At 41.3% G+C, this 17,953-nt stretch overlaps 1 protein-coding gene across 1 annotated transcript in view; it reads right to left on the minus strand.

The window, feature by feature from the left end:
* Positions 1 to 17,953, minus strand: part of LOC116841693 (low affinity immunoglobulin epsilon Fc receptor-like) — a 256,972-nt gene that overhangs the window by 158,828 nt on the left and 80,191 nt on the right. The window contains exon 9 of the mRNA XM_032809952.1: positions 9,405 to 10,617. Coding sequence (XP_032665843.1) covers positions 9,405 to 9,455 — 51 coding nt within the window. The 5' untranslated portion in view covers positions 9,456 to 10,617. The remainder of the gene's footprint in view (positions 1 to 9,404; positions 10,618 to 17,953) is intronic.

A 17,953-nucleotide genomic window follows, 5' to 3' on the forward strand; every position in this document is an offset into this window, starting at 1 on the left:
CACTCGCGCTCGCTCTCTGGCAACAGGAAGTCGTCGAAAACGATGCTTGTTTCGCACGACGCTCATGCAATATTCGTTGTCGACGATTAATTATTCAAACCATATTTGCGAATTTACCCGTCGGTCGAATGCGGAGATTATATCCCGCCACCTGTAATGCACATTTTACTCGACGGATAATTGAAATCTTTAATTACTGCTCCGAGCAAAAAATACGCATTCGCATTATAAAAACAATCGGGACGACCAACATTTTTCGTAACTCGGTGGACCGGAACGCGCCAACGAGCCCGCGGTGGAGATTCCTCTGCGAGCGTAATTACTCCGCGAGGCAGATTCGTATTTTCGCGGGAAATACGATTTTACGATTCTTTTTTTTGCGACATCTTCTATTATCGCGCTCCCATCGTTAAGCTTTTACATCGCGCACCACTCTGTAGTGTGTGTATTACGTAATTCTTGCCTCTTTCGTCGTGCGTCCCGTGCTATTCCCTTTTTGTCCTATTACTCCCGCCTGTTACACATTTTCCGCGCATTACAACCTCCTCGGCCGTCAGCCTTTATCTGTAATAGCCTGCCGTGCGCTTCGTCGTTATCGTTTTAATGGAAATTCTCATCGCTGCGGATTAATCACCGCGAAATTATTTCGGAAGAGAGTCCGACTGCCTCGATGGAAAATCGCCACTCGTGCTGTTTGCGTTCCCAAGCGATTCCACGATTGCGCAATGTATGCTTGGCCGCAAAGCGACTCGCGCACTTTTTATCCAACGAAACTGCAGCGCTTCAGTGGTCGCAATTCAGGGCCACTGCTGCTGATGTGTACGCACGACAATCGACGATTATGACAGAAGGCGAAGTGACAGTACAGGGCGTGACAATAAATTTAGAAAGGAAAATTTATATGCAGGGTGAGTCAACAACTATCGCCACTTTGAATATCTTTGAAGCAAGAAATAGGTCAATAGGAAGAAATAAAATCATAAGGTGATCTCTCTTTAGATTTCCGAGGATATTCTACTTGAAGAAAAACCTCTTATATTAGTTATGCTTTTTTTGTAGGAGTAGCTTCGAAGATATTAAAATCGCTTTTGTTATTGACTCATATATTGATTGTATATATTTTTCTCTTGTACATACTTCTTCATAATAGTGGTCCAAAATAACTAAGCTTTTCCCCCCAGGATAGGTTTTGGTTTTACGTAACCGTATCCAGAGATTTCTTTTCTCTTTTCATTGCTACTTTCCTTGACAAAGTTTGAAAAATAGGAGACAAGATACATCCAATTTGTATTTGCTTATGAGTTAAAAAAAGACAATAATTTAAGTAAATCGAAAGGAATTTCACATTTTACCATGGAACTTTTCCGGGCACACTACTCAAACAATTAAAGTAAAAAACTATTATTTAAGTAACGTTTGTGCTTTAATTATGCTTTAATTATGTATTTTATTTATATGTTTTAATTATATATATAATTATATACTTTAAATAATTTTTGTAAATTTACATAAACAAGTAATTTTTATATATTCCATAAAATAAGATAATGTAGCGGAGTGTGTCGAAAACAGTAGCTCGTGACAACTTGAAGCGCTGCAGCTTCATTCGATGAAAAGTGCGTGAACCGGCCGAGCATACACACAGAAACACCGATGATAATGTTCCAGCGCGATAAAATTATTCGGTATATTTCCGTGCAAACACGCGCCGATTTGCGCGACACAGACGCGCGTCACAAATAGATGGAGACATGTTTTATGTGAATTAAATAATAGCGGACACGCGAGCACGCACGCGACGTGCTGCAAATTAGAAACAAATTTTCTAGAATATGCGCGATGACTGTGACAACGTGTAATCGAATAATTGATGGTTAATCGTGTTTGCATGCAGTAATTCCGAAGTCCGTTGAAATTTTCTCTTGACCGTGCGCGCCACGTTCCGCGCACGTCAGCTGAACTCAAATAATTACACACACACACACACACTCTCTCTCTCTCTCTCTCTCTCTCTCTCTCTCTCTCTCTCTCTCTCTCTCTCTCTCTCTCTGCGCGTGAAATTAATCCGAACATTTATCACACTTAATTTAAACAATCCTCTTTTAACGCGTTTAACATGAATTACCGGTACACCCCGCATGTTGCGTGTCCCCGTACGCTACATCCGCGTATTTAACGCGAATCAACGCGTGCATGCGCTAACGCGCGAAAAGCGCGTAATTCTTCCGCGCGGTTGTTAGCTAGTCGCGCAATCCGCCCTCCGCGAGACGCAGCTTCCAAATCCACGCTCCGTCTTACGATGTAGCTCTCGTTCGTTCTTGCATACCCGCGAACGGCGAGTTCTCCGCAAATTTGCGCAACGCGAGCGCAATAGCGCGTTAGAGTGGCGCATTGATGCGCCTCTCACCTGCGCGCGCTGGAATACCGGCCCGTCCCCGTAATGGAATAAGTAAGTAAGCGGAAGCCTGTGTCTGCGCGGCAACCTGGCATTTTAATTTCCCCGCAAGATATTTCATCTCGCCGCTTGTCCGTCTCTCTTTCCCGTTCTTATTCCCTGCCCCTTCCCCTCCCTCTTCCTCTCTTTCTCCCTTTCCCCGTAGCGGGTTCGTTTTTCTCTTGCGTAACTCGCGATTGTTCTTTTCCAGCCTGCGACTCTTATATCGCGCTCGGATTCCATAAGAATTATTGCCGACGCGGACTGTCTCTTGCTTTCTCTCTCTTTTTCTCTCTCTTTCTCTCTCCTGAAAACCACTTGCGCTTTGAAAAGCTGCCGTTATTTGCATGAAAAATTCGAACAAGCACGCCCGTAAAGAATCGGTGTTATCGCAAACCGACGTTCAATTTACCGTTTCGCGACTCCCTCGTCTTTATCTCGTTACTTCGTAGACAATTTCGCGTTAATGCGCTCCGCGCACTTCTCGAGAGCTCGGCGTTCTTTCTACTTTATATTTCCTACGAAAACGATAGCGTAAGAAAAACTTAAGTTTCCCAATGAACTCAAAATTCAAAGTTTTGAGCGATCGGATTCTCGCTCGTGTTAGGACTGAGTATCAATCGTTAGAACTACCCGGCGTTGCCTGAGTTATCACAAAGAGATGAAATCAGAGAAAAGGAGTGAGATGTTAAGGTTTCATGATGGTCTATATTTTCCGCGAAGTTCTAGAAAGTAACTACGCAAAATTTGATATAGATCAATCAAAATTTTAGGAATTTGTAAAAAATATAGAGACACAAACATTCTATTTAATATATATGGATAAGGCAATATATACGGTTCTGCATTCAAAAACGAAAAATCTTCTCCAACGATAATATCCTTTGATGAAAAATAAAAAAATGTCGCACGTAATATAGTTTAATATTCAACGGAAAAATCGGACATGTATGCTTCGCAACATCACGCGTTACATCGCACATTCGCGCGGCCATTAATTTTCTTTTCCATTTTGTATTTCCGTGCAAATTCGCGGTGTGAATAATGGCTACTTCCGGCGGAATGTTCGCACGCGCGGCGGTGATTGCGGCGACAGCTCGTGTCGCGGATGTTACTGGGGCAAACATTTTATAAATTCCATATATAGAGCGAAGCGCCAAAGAAGCGCGGATACATTCAGTGCGCTCTCTACGCGTCGTCTTTTATTAAAATAATACTTTTCTAGGGCTCCCTCTGCGGGAACGTCCTCGTAATGCTTTTCCTGTGACCCCGTTTTCAAATGAACCCACCCCTTATCGGCGCTGAACGGCTCCGCAAGAATAATTCGCGAGCCTTTTCAGAGACCGGCTGAAAGACGCAGAACGCGAATGAAAGGATCCGCGGCTTGGTAGGACGCGAGGAAAGGCAATTTATTGGAATTTCGCCTGTGTGACCCCTTCGCGGCTCGCACGATGATTCGATGATAACGATGTCAACAAGCGCAATTGCCGAATACGTGCGGCCGTGTAATTGCGCGTCGTGTAGTATCAAGAGGGTGAACACGCTCTTTTATCGTACATTTTTACCATAATATTATTCCACGTTATCGTACAGGAACTATAAATATCGACGCCGCGGAGCGTCGCCGCGGAAAGCACCTCTAAACGAGTTTTGCATGGCGAATATTCGCAAAGTGTTTTTGCAAATCACTAAAGCAGACATTGGATTCTATTTCCCGACACGTCCGCGTGTTCGCTCGCCCTCTCTCTCTCTCTCTTCCCCCTCCCTCTCTCTCTCTCTCTATCTATCTATCTATCTATCTACCTCTCCTCTCTCTTGCCATTTCCCACTCTGCAAACGTTCTTATCCTCCCTCGAGATGTCATCCATTCTTCCCTTTATGCGCAACATTCTCGTTTTCTGGAATGGCTGCAACGTTTCTGTCTAAACGCCCCGACCGTTTCTGTGTTTTTCCTGGACAGTAAACGGCTATCGCAGTAAGTGCAAGAGATGCGTCTCTTCTATTAGTTCTAAGTATAGTATTGCATCTGGGCAAACATTTTTTCTCGCTGTCGATGTTTCGAGAGAAAAAGAAGAACCGCAATAACAACGAAATAACACGAGAAAACCCGTAAAATGAAACGCAACGCGCCGTATTGTGTATGATATCGCAAAAGTTTTATTATCCATCAGATTTGCTGCGGTGTTTCGCGCGGTTGTTGAGGAATTAAACATCCGGCGTGTTAAATCATGAATTAAAATTCTAATCCGTTCAGTGTGGTCGAATACACACTATTTGGAATTAAATTTTTCATTTTCATAATCCATCCCTCTTTATCTATCCCTGTATCTTATCCCTTTTTATCTTCCATAACCCTCTTTCCTTCTTTTTCTCTGGAAACTTTATCACCTCGGTATAACTGCGAGGGAAAAATCAGTTTTCAAGAAATATCGCGCTATGAGTAACAACGATGAATAATAATCACGCGCATCATCTCCTACAATTAATCCTTTAAGTGATATGTTAAATTCTTGTTTTATTGTATGTTTTGTATTTTATTTGTATTTATTTTATTCACTATTGTATTTCTTAACTTATAGCAAAAATACAAATAAAAATCAGATTTATATTTCATTTTCCAACATTCTCAAAAAAAAATAAAAATAAAAATAAAATAAACCTATATATGCTTGATTAAAAATAAATCCCCCCAGACAACATAATGTCTAAAATCGGGACATAAGACGTCTTAAGGATCATCTTTAAGATGTCTTTCAGACGATTTACATATAAATGTCTTTAAGGCGTCTTAAAGATTATCTTTAAGACGTCTTATGTTCCGATTTTAGACATTATGTTGTCTGGGCCCGTACTGGAGGAAATCACGCGGTCAGTTGAAATCACCAGAGGGGTTAACCTAACTTTTAATAAAATCTAATCTTCAAACGAACCATTACCTTTTCAAATACCAACATATATGAGAAAGACCATGAACTTTTAATACAAACTTTCGCTTTCAAATATCACACAACCTTTATAAAGACTTTCTCTCGAAAAAGCTTTCATTAGAAATACAAAATGTATATTCAAGTCTCCGCTGAGACCAAGTGTACTTACATAACCACCCGACGGAATATCCGACCGAGGGAGAAAGAGAAAGCCCGGATATAGACGATCCATTATCTTCTTCCTCGCAAAAATGCACGCTGCCCGGCGACCGGGGCGGAGGAAGGGAGAAGAGGAGAAAAGGGAACGATGCGCCGACCGTTAATCGGCTAACTGCGATCCGATTTTCGCGACAAGGGTCGCGCAAATACGCGAATCTCTCCGGCGTTTCCGCCGAGGAGCCTTATCCTTTCCGTACAACACGCCTCCATTAGCGATAATCGCCACCCTTTCCCCTCCCCCCCCCCCCCTTCCTGCTAATTACGTGCCACGTGCGCGCGTTAATACCGACCGACGTTTGCCGGCTTGTCGCGTTGAGACTAACACGCATCTCGATAACGCGCACGACTCGCTTCGCTCACTCGTGCTGCGAGTGACGTCGCACAGTGTCAGACCTTAGTCGAGACAAGCTCGACGCATTGTCTTATGCACCAGCCAGCCAACCAGCCAACCAAGCAGCCAGCCAAACGGCTTGTCTAACTGGCTGACCCCTATTCGAGGACGTCTCCTGACGACCGCAGAACAGCCGGGAACCACCACCACCTCTGGTCTCCGTTTGCCCATGCAAATTGCTTTGTCGTGGCCGGCCCCGACGGGTTCTTACCGGCCATTCACGAACCGCGCAAACCGAATCCGAGTCTCGCTCATATCGGACCGCAAAACTCGAACTTCCCTTTGTGACCGATGGAATTCGCCCGGGTCCTTAGCCGGTCGCTTATCGGTCAATTTGCAAAGCATTCGCGGAGTCTGTGTTTACGGGGCTCTGGACTGGCTAATTGTTCTCCCCAGACTGAATTAGCGATTAGACGGCGGACGGATCCATCCGCCGTGCCGCGGCTTGAGGCATCGTGTATTGGACGCCTATTAGAGAACCTCAGTCAATTTCGATAAGCAATTACGCGGTTATTTAAACAGACTATCGGTCGACGCGTCGCATCTGCACTAAGAAAAAAGAGATTTGGTATTTGTAATCACAATCGCACAGAGAAATAATTAAAATTGTAACTATGATCACATAGAAAAATAATTAGATTTGTCAATTTTATTATTGCATCAATTTTAATCTCTAAAGTAACAAGAAAGTTGTAGACACTTTTTCCAAATAGAGAAACATCTCTTCGTCGTTTCAAGAAAGAAAATAAAACCACGGAATTAAATTTAAGTGGTGGAACCATTCTCTCATACTTCGACGAAACATAATAATACTGTCGATCGCGGAAGTCTCCGCGCTTGTCTGCCATAAGTTAGAGCCGATTCGGTCACCCCCAAACTTTTAATCCCCCGCAAACGTGCGCGCTGTACTTCGCCGGAAATTTACCGAGAACGACAATTATCGCGCAGACATCGAACCAATTTCGAGAACGAGGAACTCCACGAAAATTCGCCGCGATCGGTATCCCCTCGAAAAGGTAACAATTCCACGATAATGGTACGTGTCGAATCCTTCTGTTCGTGCAATCTCGAGCTGGGTGGAGTGGAAAGAGCATACGTGTGGGCGAGCATGGCGAGACGAGGCTAGGCGAGAGAACGTAAATACTCCTACAGCTTTCGGCCTCCTTCCTCGATCGTCAATTCTCGTCGGTTGCTCTTATTTTGTGTACCGGGCACCCCCATAAACATCCCCATCCATCAAGCGCCACGGCACGTAATATCACGAGTGCGCGCGTGCCTTCTTTCTCTCTCCCTCTCGCCTCCCCCTTTCTCTCTCGCATACATCCACACGTATATCCAGTAATGGAGCGGTCGGCAGAGTTACAGCTTTTCGATCAGGTCGCCCGACTTTAAAGTTGCCGGCGAATGATTCTCGAGCAAGCATCTGCGCATGATTTCCTTGCGGTGTCATTTCCCACCAAAGGTGGATGCACCGCGGTACCAAAGTGCACTCCATTTGATGCCAGTGCCGACGTTGCCTTGACCGTTTCTTTTAACCTCTTTCTCCGATCTCGAGTACCATTATGGTGTCTTATTCGGCGAATTTAATTCGTTTATCGACGAGAAAAGATGTAGCTTACGGAAAAAGTATTTGGTTGAGTTGACAAAATTTCTGATAAAACATGAACGAATCAGAAAATTCCGATTGAAGTTACCAGAATTCTATTCAAGTTAACCAAAGATCTTGTTAACCTGAACGGAATTCTCTAGTAACTTTAACCGAAATATAATCAAAGTTTTCTTGCCGTATTGAAAAATATTAACCCTTACAATCCGGGAAGCTACTAGTAGCACAACAGCAATTTCGTGAAATACAACTGCAATTATTTTTATTATTATCATTATTATTATCCATCTTTCCTACACAAATGAGTAAAAAAAATTTTTTTTAAATATAGAAATTTAAAAAATTGTTTAAATAACAAATACAAAAAAAGGTAACTAAATACGTAGACATATTAATGTAATATCAATTTTGAACCAATAACAGACTTTGAAATTTATGTAAATAATAACTGACATTTTGTTTTATATTTTAACTTTTTTTAATATTATATTATATATTTTTTTATAACTTTTATTTGTCAATAATGTATAAATTTATTTTTTTCATGACTTTAAATACACTGAGAAAAAATACGCTCTTCTTGAAAATTTATTTATAGAACAAAAGTTTATTTCCCAGAAACAAATTTTATTTGTTAAGTTAAAGTACAGAAATGTACTTTATTTCTTTGTACTTTATAAACACTTTGCATCACACAAATAAATTTCCAAGTATTTTTTCTGTACAAAAAAAGTTTTTCTGTAATTGAATAAGAAAAAAATCTAATTGAAAGAAAATTTGCTGTACAATCCGGATTTTTTATCGGTCTATCCTTTAATATATATAAGAAAATTCTAGTTCAAGGATTATAAAAGTTGCCCAAAAAAACTGCCCAGACTGTAAAAATTAACCTTTTAACGGCGGGAGTGGTCGATATATCGACCAGCGATCAAGTTGGCGACTCCACATAAGAAATTCATTACATTTATAGCTAAATTTTCCGTAAAATAAGAAGTCAATTTCAATTGAAATTCATTCCCGCCGTTAAAAGATTAATAAGAAAATTGTGATCTTTTATCGATTCGACGAGACCAGCCTGCCGTTTGTTTAAAAAATATGAACAATATACCTTCTCATAACCTAAAATAAGTAATTAAACAAAACGAAAATTCCCCCCATTTTTACTTAGAAGGATGATACGGCGTTTAATTCAGTGAAGTAATAGTAATAATTGACGATATTTTAGTCCGATACCATTGCATACTAGCATTATGTCTCGCCCAATATAATGTTTATCGATTGATCATGCAGTAAAAATATTTGCATTGGATTAATTTGTGACGCAAAATACAAGCTTCGTTCAGCTTATAATGTAATTTAGTTTAACGCGAAACCAACGTGCTGAACTCAACGCAATGATTTAGTTAATGATGACGATAACGAACCGAGTTTGATATCGGCCAATTACTTGCGCTGCGGCGTATATATTAATCATCTACGCCGCGAGCGTCATGTTTCATTATTTACTTATATTCTCCCGCGTATGCATTGTATTTCGATCTATCACTTAATAGGCTTACAAACCAACACTGCGCAAACTTTACTTCGCGCCTAGTCGTAGCAAATGTTTTATATAACTGAATGCTATAAACGCGCGATATCGCGCACTATTGATGCTTAAATCTAGTTTAATAATCAGTGAACAATAGCAAGTTAAAATAATCGCGCATTGTCAAAAAATACACAGCTTACGCCCGATAAATTTTTTTATTGGGAATCAATGCGATTTGCACATCAACATGCACTACGTAATGTGACGCTTTGTGAGCGCTCAAATTGTGCACTCACCATTGTGATCCAACGTCGTCCAGTCCCGTCCAGGTAAGAGATGAGACCCATCACTGCATCTCGAACGTACTCTGAGTATCCAGCCTTCTCAGACACCCAACCGTCTCGTCCCACGTCGATCGACCTACATTTCACTTCACTCGCGACCACGAATACTTTAACGGTGTTTTTACGATTAAGCGAGAAGTATATGATAAATTTTAGCGTCTTGAGAATATGCTCGCGAATCCCGAATCGCGTGGAAAAAATTGCGAGTTAAATATCGCAGCATTTTTCGATAACGACAAGAAAAAGAAAAGATATCTCGTTTCGAGGACTTTATCAAGAAAGAGAAACTCCGCAAAAATTCTAACTCTTAATACTATCTTTTAAATTGCAATTAATTCCTACCAAAATAATATAAGCCGTTACATGTAAAAAATTTAGAAAAAGAACGATTGCGATGATTGCAAAATTTATCTTGTTGAATAAGTGATCGTGAATTTCGCATATGATAGCGCAAATCTGATGCGCACTTTGCGCAATTCTGACGCGCACTTTTGCGCAATTCTAATGCGCTACTTTGTTGCGTAATTCTGAAATTTTTGCACTACTTGAAACAATCAAAGAATCACATTGAATAAAAAAACTTCCGTCGAATATCTCGGTATCATCAATAAAAAACACGGGTAAGAGCTTTAAAAAAAGATATTAAGCTTTAAGAAAAGATATTAAGAATTGATATCTTAAAGGAAAAAAATATTCGATATTTCAGATATTGCTAAATAAAACAATTATTTAAAGAAATAATCCTCTGATTGATTCTCACAGTGCATTTCATTGGACAACATAAAAAAATTTATTATGTAAAACCCTACACTGAAAGAAAAATCCGTTTAACACTTCTAACTGTAATACCAAACAGTGAAATAATTATTTTTGTAGCAAGTGCTATTATAGTGTTCTTAGTAATAAATCTTGTGTATATTATTGTTATTGTTTTTCATTGATCAAGAAAAAAATGTGGCTAACACCGAAAATAACTCTAATTTATAATGAAACTAACTATTTCTTTCTCTCAGTGTATGCATGCAAAAATATAAAAACTAAAAAATCGCATTGATTTAGACAAGATTTCATATGTTACCACCACCTTAAAATTTTAAATCATTTTTTATATTTCTGACTCACTGAAATACGGGGAACTCAAGATCGGCCATATTCTGCTGTAATTCTGGAAAAAAAAATTAGCATCTCCAATTAGATACATTGAAAAAAGAAAACGATTAAGTTAATAAGACTTTATTTAAACGAGCCAAATTCGTTCAAGCAAATGTTTAATCGATCGAACGAATTATATAGTTGCTGTGATGAGTTATATATCACAGCAATAGTATGAGTTATTGTCAATTTGATTAAATTAATTTGATTTCATTGATTCAATGACGTGTAACCTAAGATGACCAATCGTTATCGATCTATTAAATAAAAAGGTTTTAAAAGAACAAGTGGAAATTATTAAAAGTATTTTACATTATAATATGAACTTATTATATATATATGAACTATATTATATTATATTCATATTATATATATATATGTGTGTGTGTGTGTGTGTGTGTGTGTGTGTGTGTGTGTGTGTGTGTATAAAGTCGTATTTTTTACAGATGTTTAGTAACAACGTCACTCATAGTAATTTAGTAATCTAGGTAGGTAGTAATGATAGTAATTAAATAAAACTTACTACAGGTATTCTATTATCAAGTGGGACAAATGTTAAAGTTTATGAAGGACGGATCTTTTTTATTGTACACGAGTTGCGTCGTTCGAATTGGTCAATGTGCAATAAAATCGCTGACTGAACGAATGTCTCTCTTTCTCTCTCTCTCTTTCTCTTTGCATGTGCAGGGTGAAATTTATTCTGTAGAGTTTCCACGTGCCCGGAGGAGTTCCGGGGGGTGGATTGATGAATTTTTATCTGAATTCGACGTGTCGATGAAGCGCATACGGCTGTAGTCGCTCTGTTGTTTTTTTTTTTTATTGATAGAATAAGATAAATTAAACGGCAACGCAGACAAATCTGTCGAAATGTCCGGATAACGCAAACATGTGCGCTCTCTTCCCCCACAACTGCGATACGTTTTTACGAGTTGACGCATCGGAAGTATCGCGCACGCGATTGATCCCCGCTAATTTCAGTCGCGCGATTTACGAGTATCTGCCTCTCTCCTCTGCGTGCGCGGAGAGATACGACGACGATAAATACAAGCGGGAAAGCCAGAAGGAGGGAAGGAGGGGGGGGGGAGAGAAAGAGAGAGAGAGGAACAAGGGGTGACGAAATATCAACCGAAATAAAATGATCGTGACTGATAGACAGAGGAGGAGAGCGGCGCGGTGATTTCTGCAAACAGACGCGTCAAATATTTTGCAGCGAAATCAACTAGAGCGCCCCGCCGCGTAGACCTCTGCAACGATTTGACATTCTATTTGTCCAGACAACACAACATGACTCTTCCCTCCTGGGTCGACTGTACAGCCGACAATCAGCGACTTTCCTCGTTCAGAGACCCTCCCAAAAATGCTCTCTCCGGCGATTGCTAGGCTCCCCGCCGCCTTGTCATTTCGATATTTACGCGAAATTACGGACCTCGTCTCAGGACGAAGCGAAGTCCGGTCTGGAAATCCTTGGCAGCCGTACAAGTTGGCAGACGGGTGGCTTCTTTAATCTTCGAATGCGGCGCGCGCGAGCGGACCGAAATTGATTATAAAACGCGTCCGCGGCGCTCCTGCATCTTTCATTTGGGACGCGCGAGCGAGCGCGCACTTGCGCCAAGTGCCGCGCAAATGTTGCGTCCCTAATAGTGGTCGCGTCCGAATAACACCGTTGCGCTCCGCTTGTTTGGAGACGAGCGCAATTTCAAGCGCAAATGGAAGGCACGGAAAGCGTCAAGAATGCCTTTCAGTTCCGGTTTAGGTATTTTTTGTTCAATCGCGCACATTTCGCAATGCGCATATTAAAGAAAATTTGTATACTGTATACTGTTTATATATGTATAAATAATGTATTTTTTACTATAACTTTTTTCAACTATATTCATACAGCTTTAAAAATATTATTAGAATTATATTTTTCAAAGATTTCTACCATGATTAAAATAAATAAATAAATTTCGATAATTTTCCCGGGAATTACATGAACAAAAGAAAATACGCAGAATAAAATTTACTCATGTTTAGGATTCACGTAACATTTTTATGTTAAGGATTAATTGAAGACTTAAACCAGAAGATGTATAATACTGGAATTGAAAAGTTGCAATAAACGATAATCTGCCTCGACATTTCCAATCGGGAAAAATCAATTCCCCGGATTAATTGGAGAATCTGTCAATAAAATTAAGGTTATGAATTGTGACGCATTTTGTGGGCAAGAAATATCTATAAATTCTCATTTGCTTTGTCATAATGTATTTATTATATTTATACGAGCGCACCTGTGTTCTCTCGATGGATGCCGTAAAACGCGCTATGAAGAATCGCGAGCGTCCACGCGAGAATGCACGCAGGAACGATGCTGGCACGATGATGAAATTACAAATAGCAAATCGTCCCGCGTTTTATAGTTATTATTGTCTAATTTTACCACACCAATACCCCGACGACGAGGAGGAGGCCATCAGCGATTTACAGCCTCTGTCGTTTAAGCGGCCGCTTGACGACCGCAATTTTGGCAGGGTCGTTTCGGTCTTATAGGAGGAGGGCTTTTGCGAGCACGTCCTATTCCCGCGAGATGATAAACGCGATTTTACAGTCGATACTCGCGACCGCGTTATAAGCAATTAATAGCCGCTGTCTGAATTATTACCGATATATACGTACGGGAGAAAATTCCCCGTACGCGCAAACATCGCACGTCGGATTTATATTTCGCGCTTCCGAATCTCTCCGTCAAAAATGTAGCAACAACATGTAATTCCAAGCGTAAATAATAACTCGAAAGATCCTTTGTTATGTAAATATAATTAAAAATTTAATTCAATATTTTTTTTAATTAAATAATTTCTATTTCGAATTTTTCATGCGAAAATCCATGAAATAAATGTACAATCGACTTGGGAAAAGAGAGAGAATTTAATTAAAATAACAATTAGAATTCAGGATCGGTTTGACTATATATACATATATACATATATATATCGCATATCGCAAAAAGTTATACTAAAGTTTTCATATTGTATTTTACATGACATACTGTTTTGAGCAAATTTTTATCTTTCTTTTTGTATCTCTCTTTTGCTGCTGTTTTTTGCCGAAAAACACCTTGAGAATCTAGTATTTTTTTTAACAATCTAAATATTCAGATTTTCATGATTATCACGACGTGAGACGAACGATGATGGAAACACGGTAGTTTTTTAATCAGATTTGTGTAGCAAATATATTATATTGAATTAACCATTAAATATTTATAATTTATATTAATTTATAGTAATTATTAAATATTTATTATATTAAATTAATCATTAAATATTTATATCACACAATAGTGTAAAAATTGTTTGTTATATTGATGCAGCTATAAATTAACTGAAAGTTACATTCAGATATTTACATTACATTTTGCACGACATTTGGAGCAAATTTTGATCGTTTGTCTCGTATTTCTTTCGTATTTCTATTTCGTCATTCTAAGTGATAAATATGAATGTTGCATGAATCACTCATGTGAAATACGTAGCCTTTACAAATCGATTAATAAAGTTACTACCAAATTTACGTGCATCTATCTGAGAAGCTATAAATATAGAGAAGAAAATAATATAATTATATTCAACAACTTTTTTTTAATCAGTAGATAAGATTTGATACACAACGTTACGAAAAACATGCACTTTTCCCTGCACATTGCTCGATATTCGAGGCATTGCGAAATCCTATAATATCGGCGGGTCGTTAAACAACAGTGACCTTACCAGCACGAACTACCGCGGATAGTATCTCCATCGTTATTTCGGACGGACCGCAACTAGCTCGGGTTACCTGATTAATTAATGACTAGTCTACATTCACGAGGATGACATTTCGTTATGCGAGCGCGCTTTGTTGCGTCGCGCCCGGCGCCGTTATTGCCGCGCTAATTCATCTGATCGGCCGTTTATTAGCATTACACTCCTAGAATGTAATTCCGTGTACGTGCCGTCCATTAGCAGACGCGTAAACCCATTCAGCCATCGAGACAACATTACATTCAAACAACACCTCGCGCGCTCGTCGCGAATTACATCATGCGAAGAACCTAATTGTAATCCCTGCGGTCTGCAGGAACGCAATTAACAGCCATCGCAAAAAGGAAAGCTGAACTCCGCTTGTCACTCAAGGGGCAATGGATATAAAATCATTTGACAAGACTCTTTTGAAATAACTCGAGGATTTCTCTTTCAAATGTTTACATCACTCAATAGATATCTCAAAAGAGCGTTGAATACTTAACGAATTTTATAACCACGAACGTAAAAGTGCAAATATTATACTATAAGATGACATCTCGATAAAAAATTAAGGGAACAAATTTTGCTTTCTTTTTCTCCTAAAAAAAACTGCGCAATTTCGAGCATCAACGATTCTGCTCGGCACACGATCGCCATATTAGTTTCCTTAGAGGGAAAATCGTTGTTTCACGAGATGGGGCGAATTATTGCTTCGCCAATATGAAAAAGTTGAAAACAAGCCAAAGTAAATGTGCATAATTATGTACAGTGGGGAGAGGATTTTTGATGGATTAGCAAATACACTTATATTTTAGCAATTTTCGCGCGTTTACTTATACTCGGTTCGAGCCGCAGGGAGCTGTACGGTTGCAGTTACCGCGGTGAATGTACACTTTTGAACTTTGCGAATTACGTGTTTTCGCGAGCAGCACAGAGGAAATTTCTAAAATAACGCAAAAGGAAGCACATACGTACGATATATTGGAAGGTACACACAGAACTAACTCTACGGAGGGTTAAATCAACGAGCAATCGATATCTCACTTCCTCGTGAAATTAATCGCGCGTCCCGGCAGCGAATAAACCAGCAACGAACTTCGAAATTTTCTTCACCCCCGCGTTCCTCCTCCTCCCTCTCCCCTTCCCTCTCATTCTCTCTCTCTTTCTCTTCGGATTGATGTCCGACCAATCGCCGGCGCACTTCATACCGCCGGTCCATCAGAAGAGAGACGCCGCGCGAAGAAATAAGCTCGACAATCCGACACTCCCCTTTTCCCACCGCTCGGCCATCCGAAGGGAAAACGAGCGTCATTAATCGCGTCGCGGAAAAAGGGTAAAAGGACTCCCGCGCGTACTGGCTTTTACCTCTCGCCGGAAACAAAGGAGGACGGCGACGGGAAGGTGCGGAGAGTAGAAACGGTGGACGAAGGAGACAGGAAGATCCTGAAAAATGTCAAAAAAGAGGGCGGCGGCTAGGAAAATGCTGCGGCGTGTTGTCAGGGCCGGGGGTCGCCGCAGACAAATAGGCCGTGTCAGGTTTTAAAGGGTCCTTCCGGTCCCGGAGGCGTGCGCCAGCGTTCGTGGAACGTGCCTTTCCTGCGGGTGTCCGCCTTCCAGGCTAAGGGTGGTTTTCGGTCGCGACTTTTCGGACGCCCGCGCGATGTCCCGGAAATCTTCGATCGCCGCGACGCGTTCTAATATTCCGAACGATTACAAAAGAGTGAAAATGGGTGGAGAGATGATTGTGTTATCGAGGAAAAAAGAATATTCGCTCCTTCTCGGGAACTCCTGACGTTTCCTTCACCTTCTCGTATCTCGCATACGAATGTTCGAAGGCCTTTGAATTTATCGGCTATATCTTCGCTCTTCCCCCCTCCCTCCACTTTCGTCTCTGGCTTTCTCTCTCACTTTCACTCTGTCACTCTCTATCTGTCTACTCCTTTCCCCTCCCCTCCCACGGAATCTCCTGTGCACGACCCGGCGGGATCTGGAACATGCTAATGGAGTTTCGTACCTCCCCATGGTGGACGATCGAGCAGGTTGAGGGCTTCTTCGTGAATGAGATTGCAGAAACTCAGGCATTTGCTACGAGCGAAGTTCCGTGTACACGTTAAAGATATACAACGAAGAGTGATAAAAAATAAGGACTCCTTGGCGGAGAGTTCGCGGTGAACATCCCCTCAGGATTCTAACTTGGTAGTTGTACCGCTGCTACGTGACCCAAATCTCAATTTAATTCGCCGTACGGCGTTTCGAATTTTCCCAATCTCAGCATTCTTCCGGCACGCATCGAAACTCTCTCTCTCTCTTCCTCTCCCCTACCCTTTCCCCTTACCATCCTTATACATCCCTCATTTTCAATTTGCCCAGAAAGACGAATGTGTGATTAAAGACCACATATTTCTCCCTCACATTATCGGCTGGTCCTTCTCGCGACTACGGTAGATCGGATTAGCACTCGGCAAAAGTTCCGTCGTATTACCGCAGGGATACGCCAGTTTTGCCTCAGCACTCATTATCGCTCTTATCACGCAGAACACGCGATAGTCGTGCGCGACTGCAACTTTAACAGCCAAAGCGACTACGTCCCCATCTCCGAACGCGCCGTACTCGCGAGGGCGATCCGCGGAAGTTTAATGCGAGAGAAAGAGAAAGAGAGAGAGAGAGACATCGCGTCGTCCTTGACACGAGCCTTCGTTGATTATCGCGGCGGCGGTGCGGGCGAGCTGCGAATTTATTGCCGCGCGACACGTGACTGTCCTACAAATTCCACAGCCCCGCCGGGTTCCCTATATCCTAAACAGCCAAATAAATGGCCGCGGAACGGATGCTCATGAATCTTGTTGATTGCCGGCCCTAAAACAGCCGTCTTGACGGATCACGTGACTGGGGCTACGATGACGCGCAGGATGCGAGCGGGGAGGACAGAAGTCGCGAGTCGCGAAAGAAGCCCTCGGGCCTTTACTCCGGCGTTAAGGAATTTAGATGACGACTCGAGATGATCCCTAAGCGCGCCGGGGGTGCGCGAGCGAGCGAAGGGTGCGCCTGTTGCTGAGCCCGATGTCACAACCCCGACGCGCTCACGAGCAATTCCGATCGCGTATTATTTCACATTCGAGAGAGAAAGAGAAAGAGAAAAACATCCGCGACAACGGTGGTGGTCGTTCGGTTGCCGGCTCGTTAGTCGCTTTGTTTCGAGTAATAATTTTCAGCGGAACCAATTTCGCGATATCGTTTGTTATATAAATGATACAAAGGCGATTTATTATCCGGCGGTGTGTATTGTCGAAATTACTTGATTTACGTTGAAAAAATATCGCACAGCCGCGTGGCGTTAAATCGAATCGCGTGCGGCACTTTTGTGACATAATTACGCGATACTGAATAATAGCTAAAAGCTAGCAAGACGCGCGAGGGGCAAAAGTTTCGCCGAAATAATAACCACTTGTATAAAAATTTTGCTGGACGACAGCCAGAGACCTATGTAACTCCACGCATACACGCAACAAATGCGGAAAGAACCGCGTCCCAGCTCTCTCTCTCTCTCTCTCTCTCTCTCTCTCTCTCTCTCTCTCTCTCTCT

The sequence above is a fragment of the Odontomachus brunneus genome, unplaced genomic scaffold (assembly GCF_010583005.1).
Source record: "Odontomachus brunneus isolate Ranch 3 - 2012 unplaced genomic scaffold, Obru_v1 Obru_scaffold_017, whole genome shotgun sequence".
NCBI lineage: Eukaryota > Metazoa > Arthropoda > Insecta > Hymenoptera > Formicidae > Odontomachus > Odontomachus brunneus.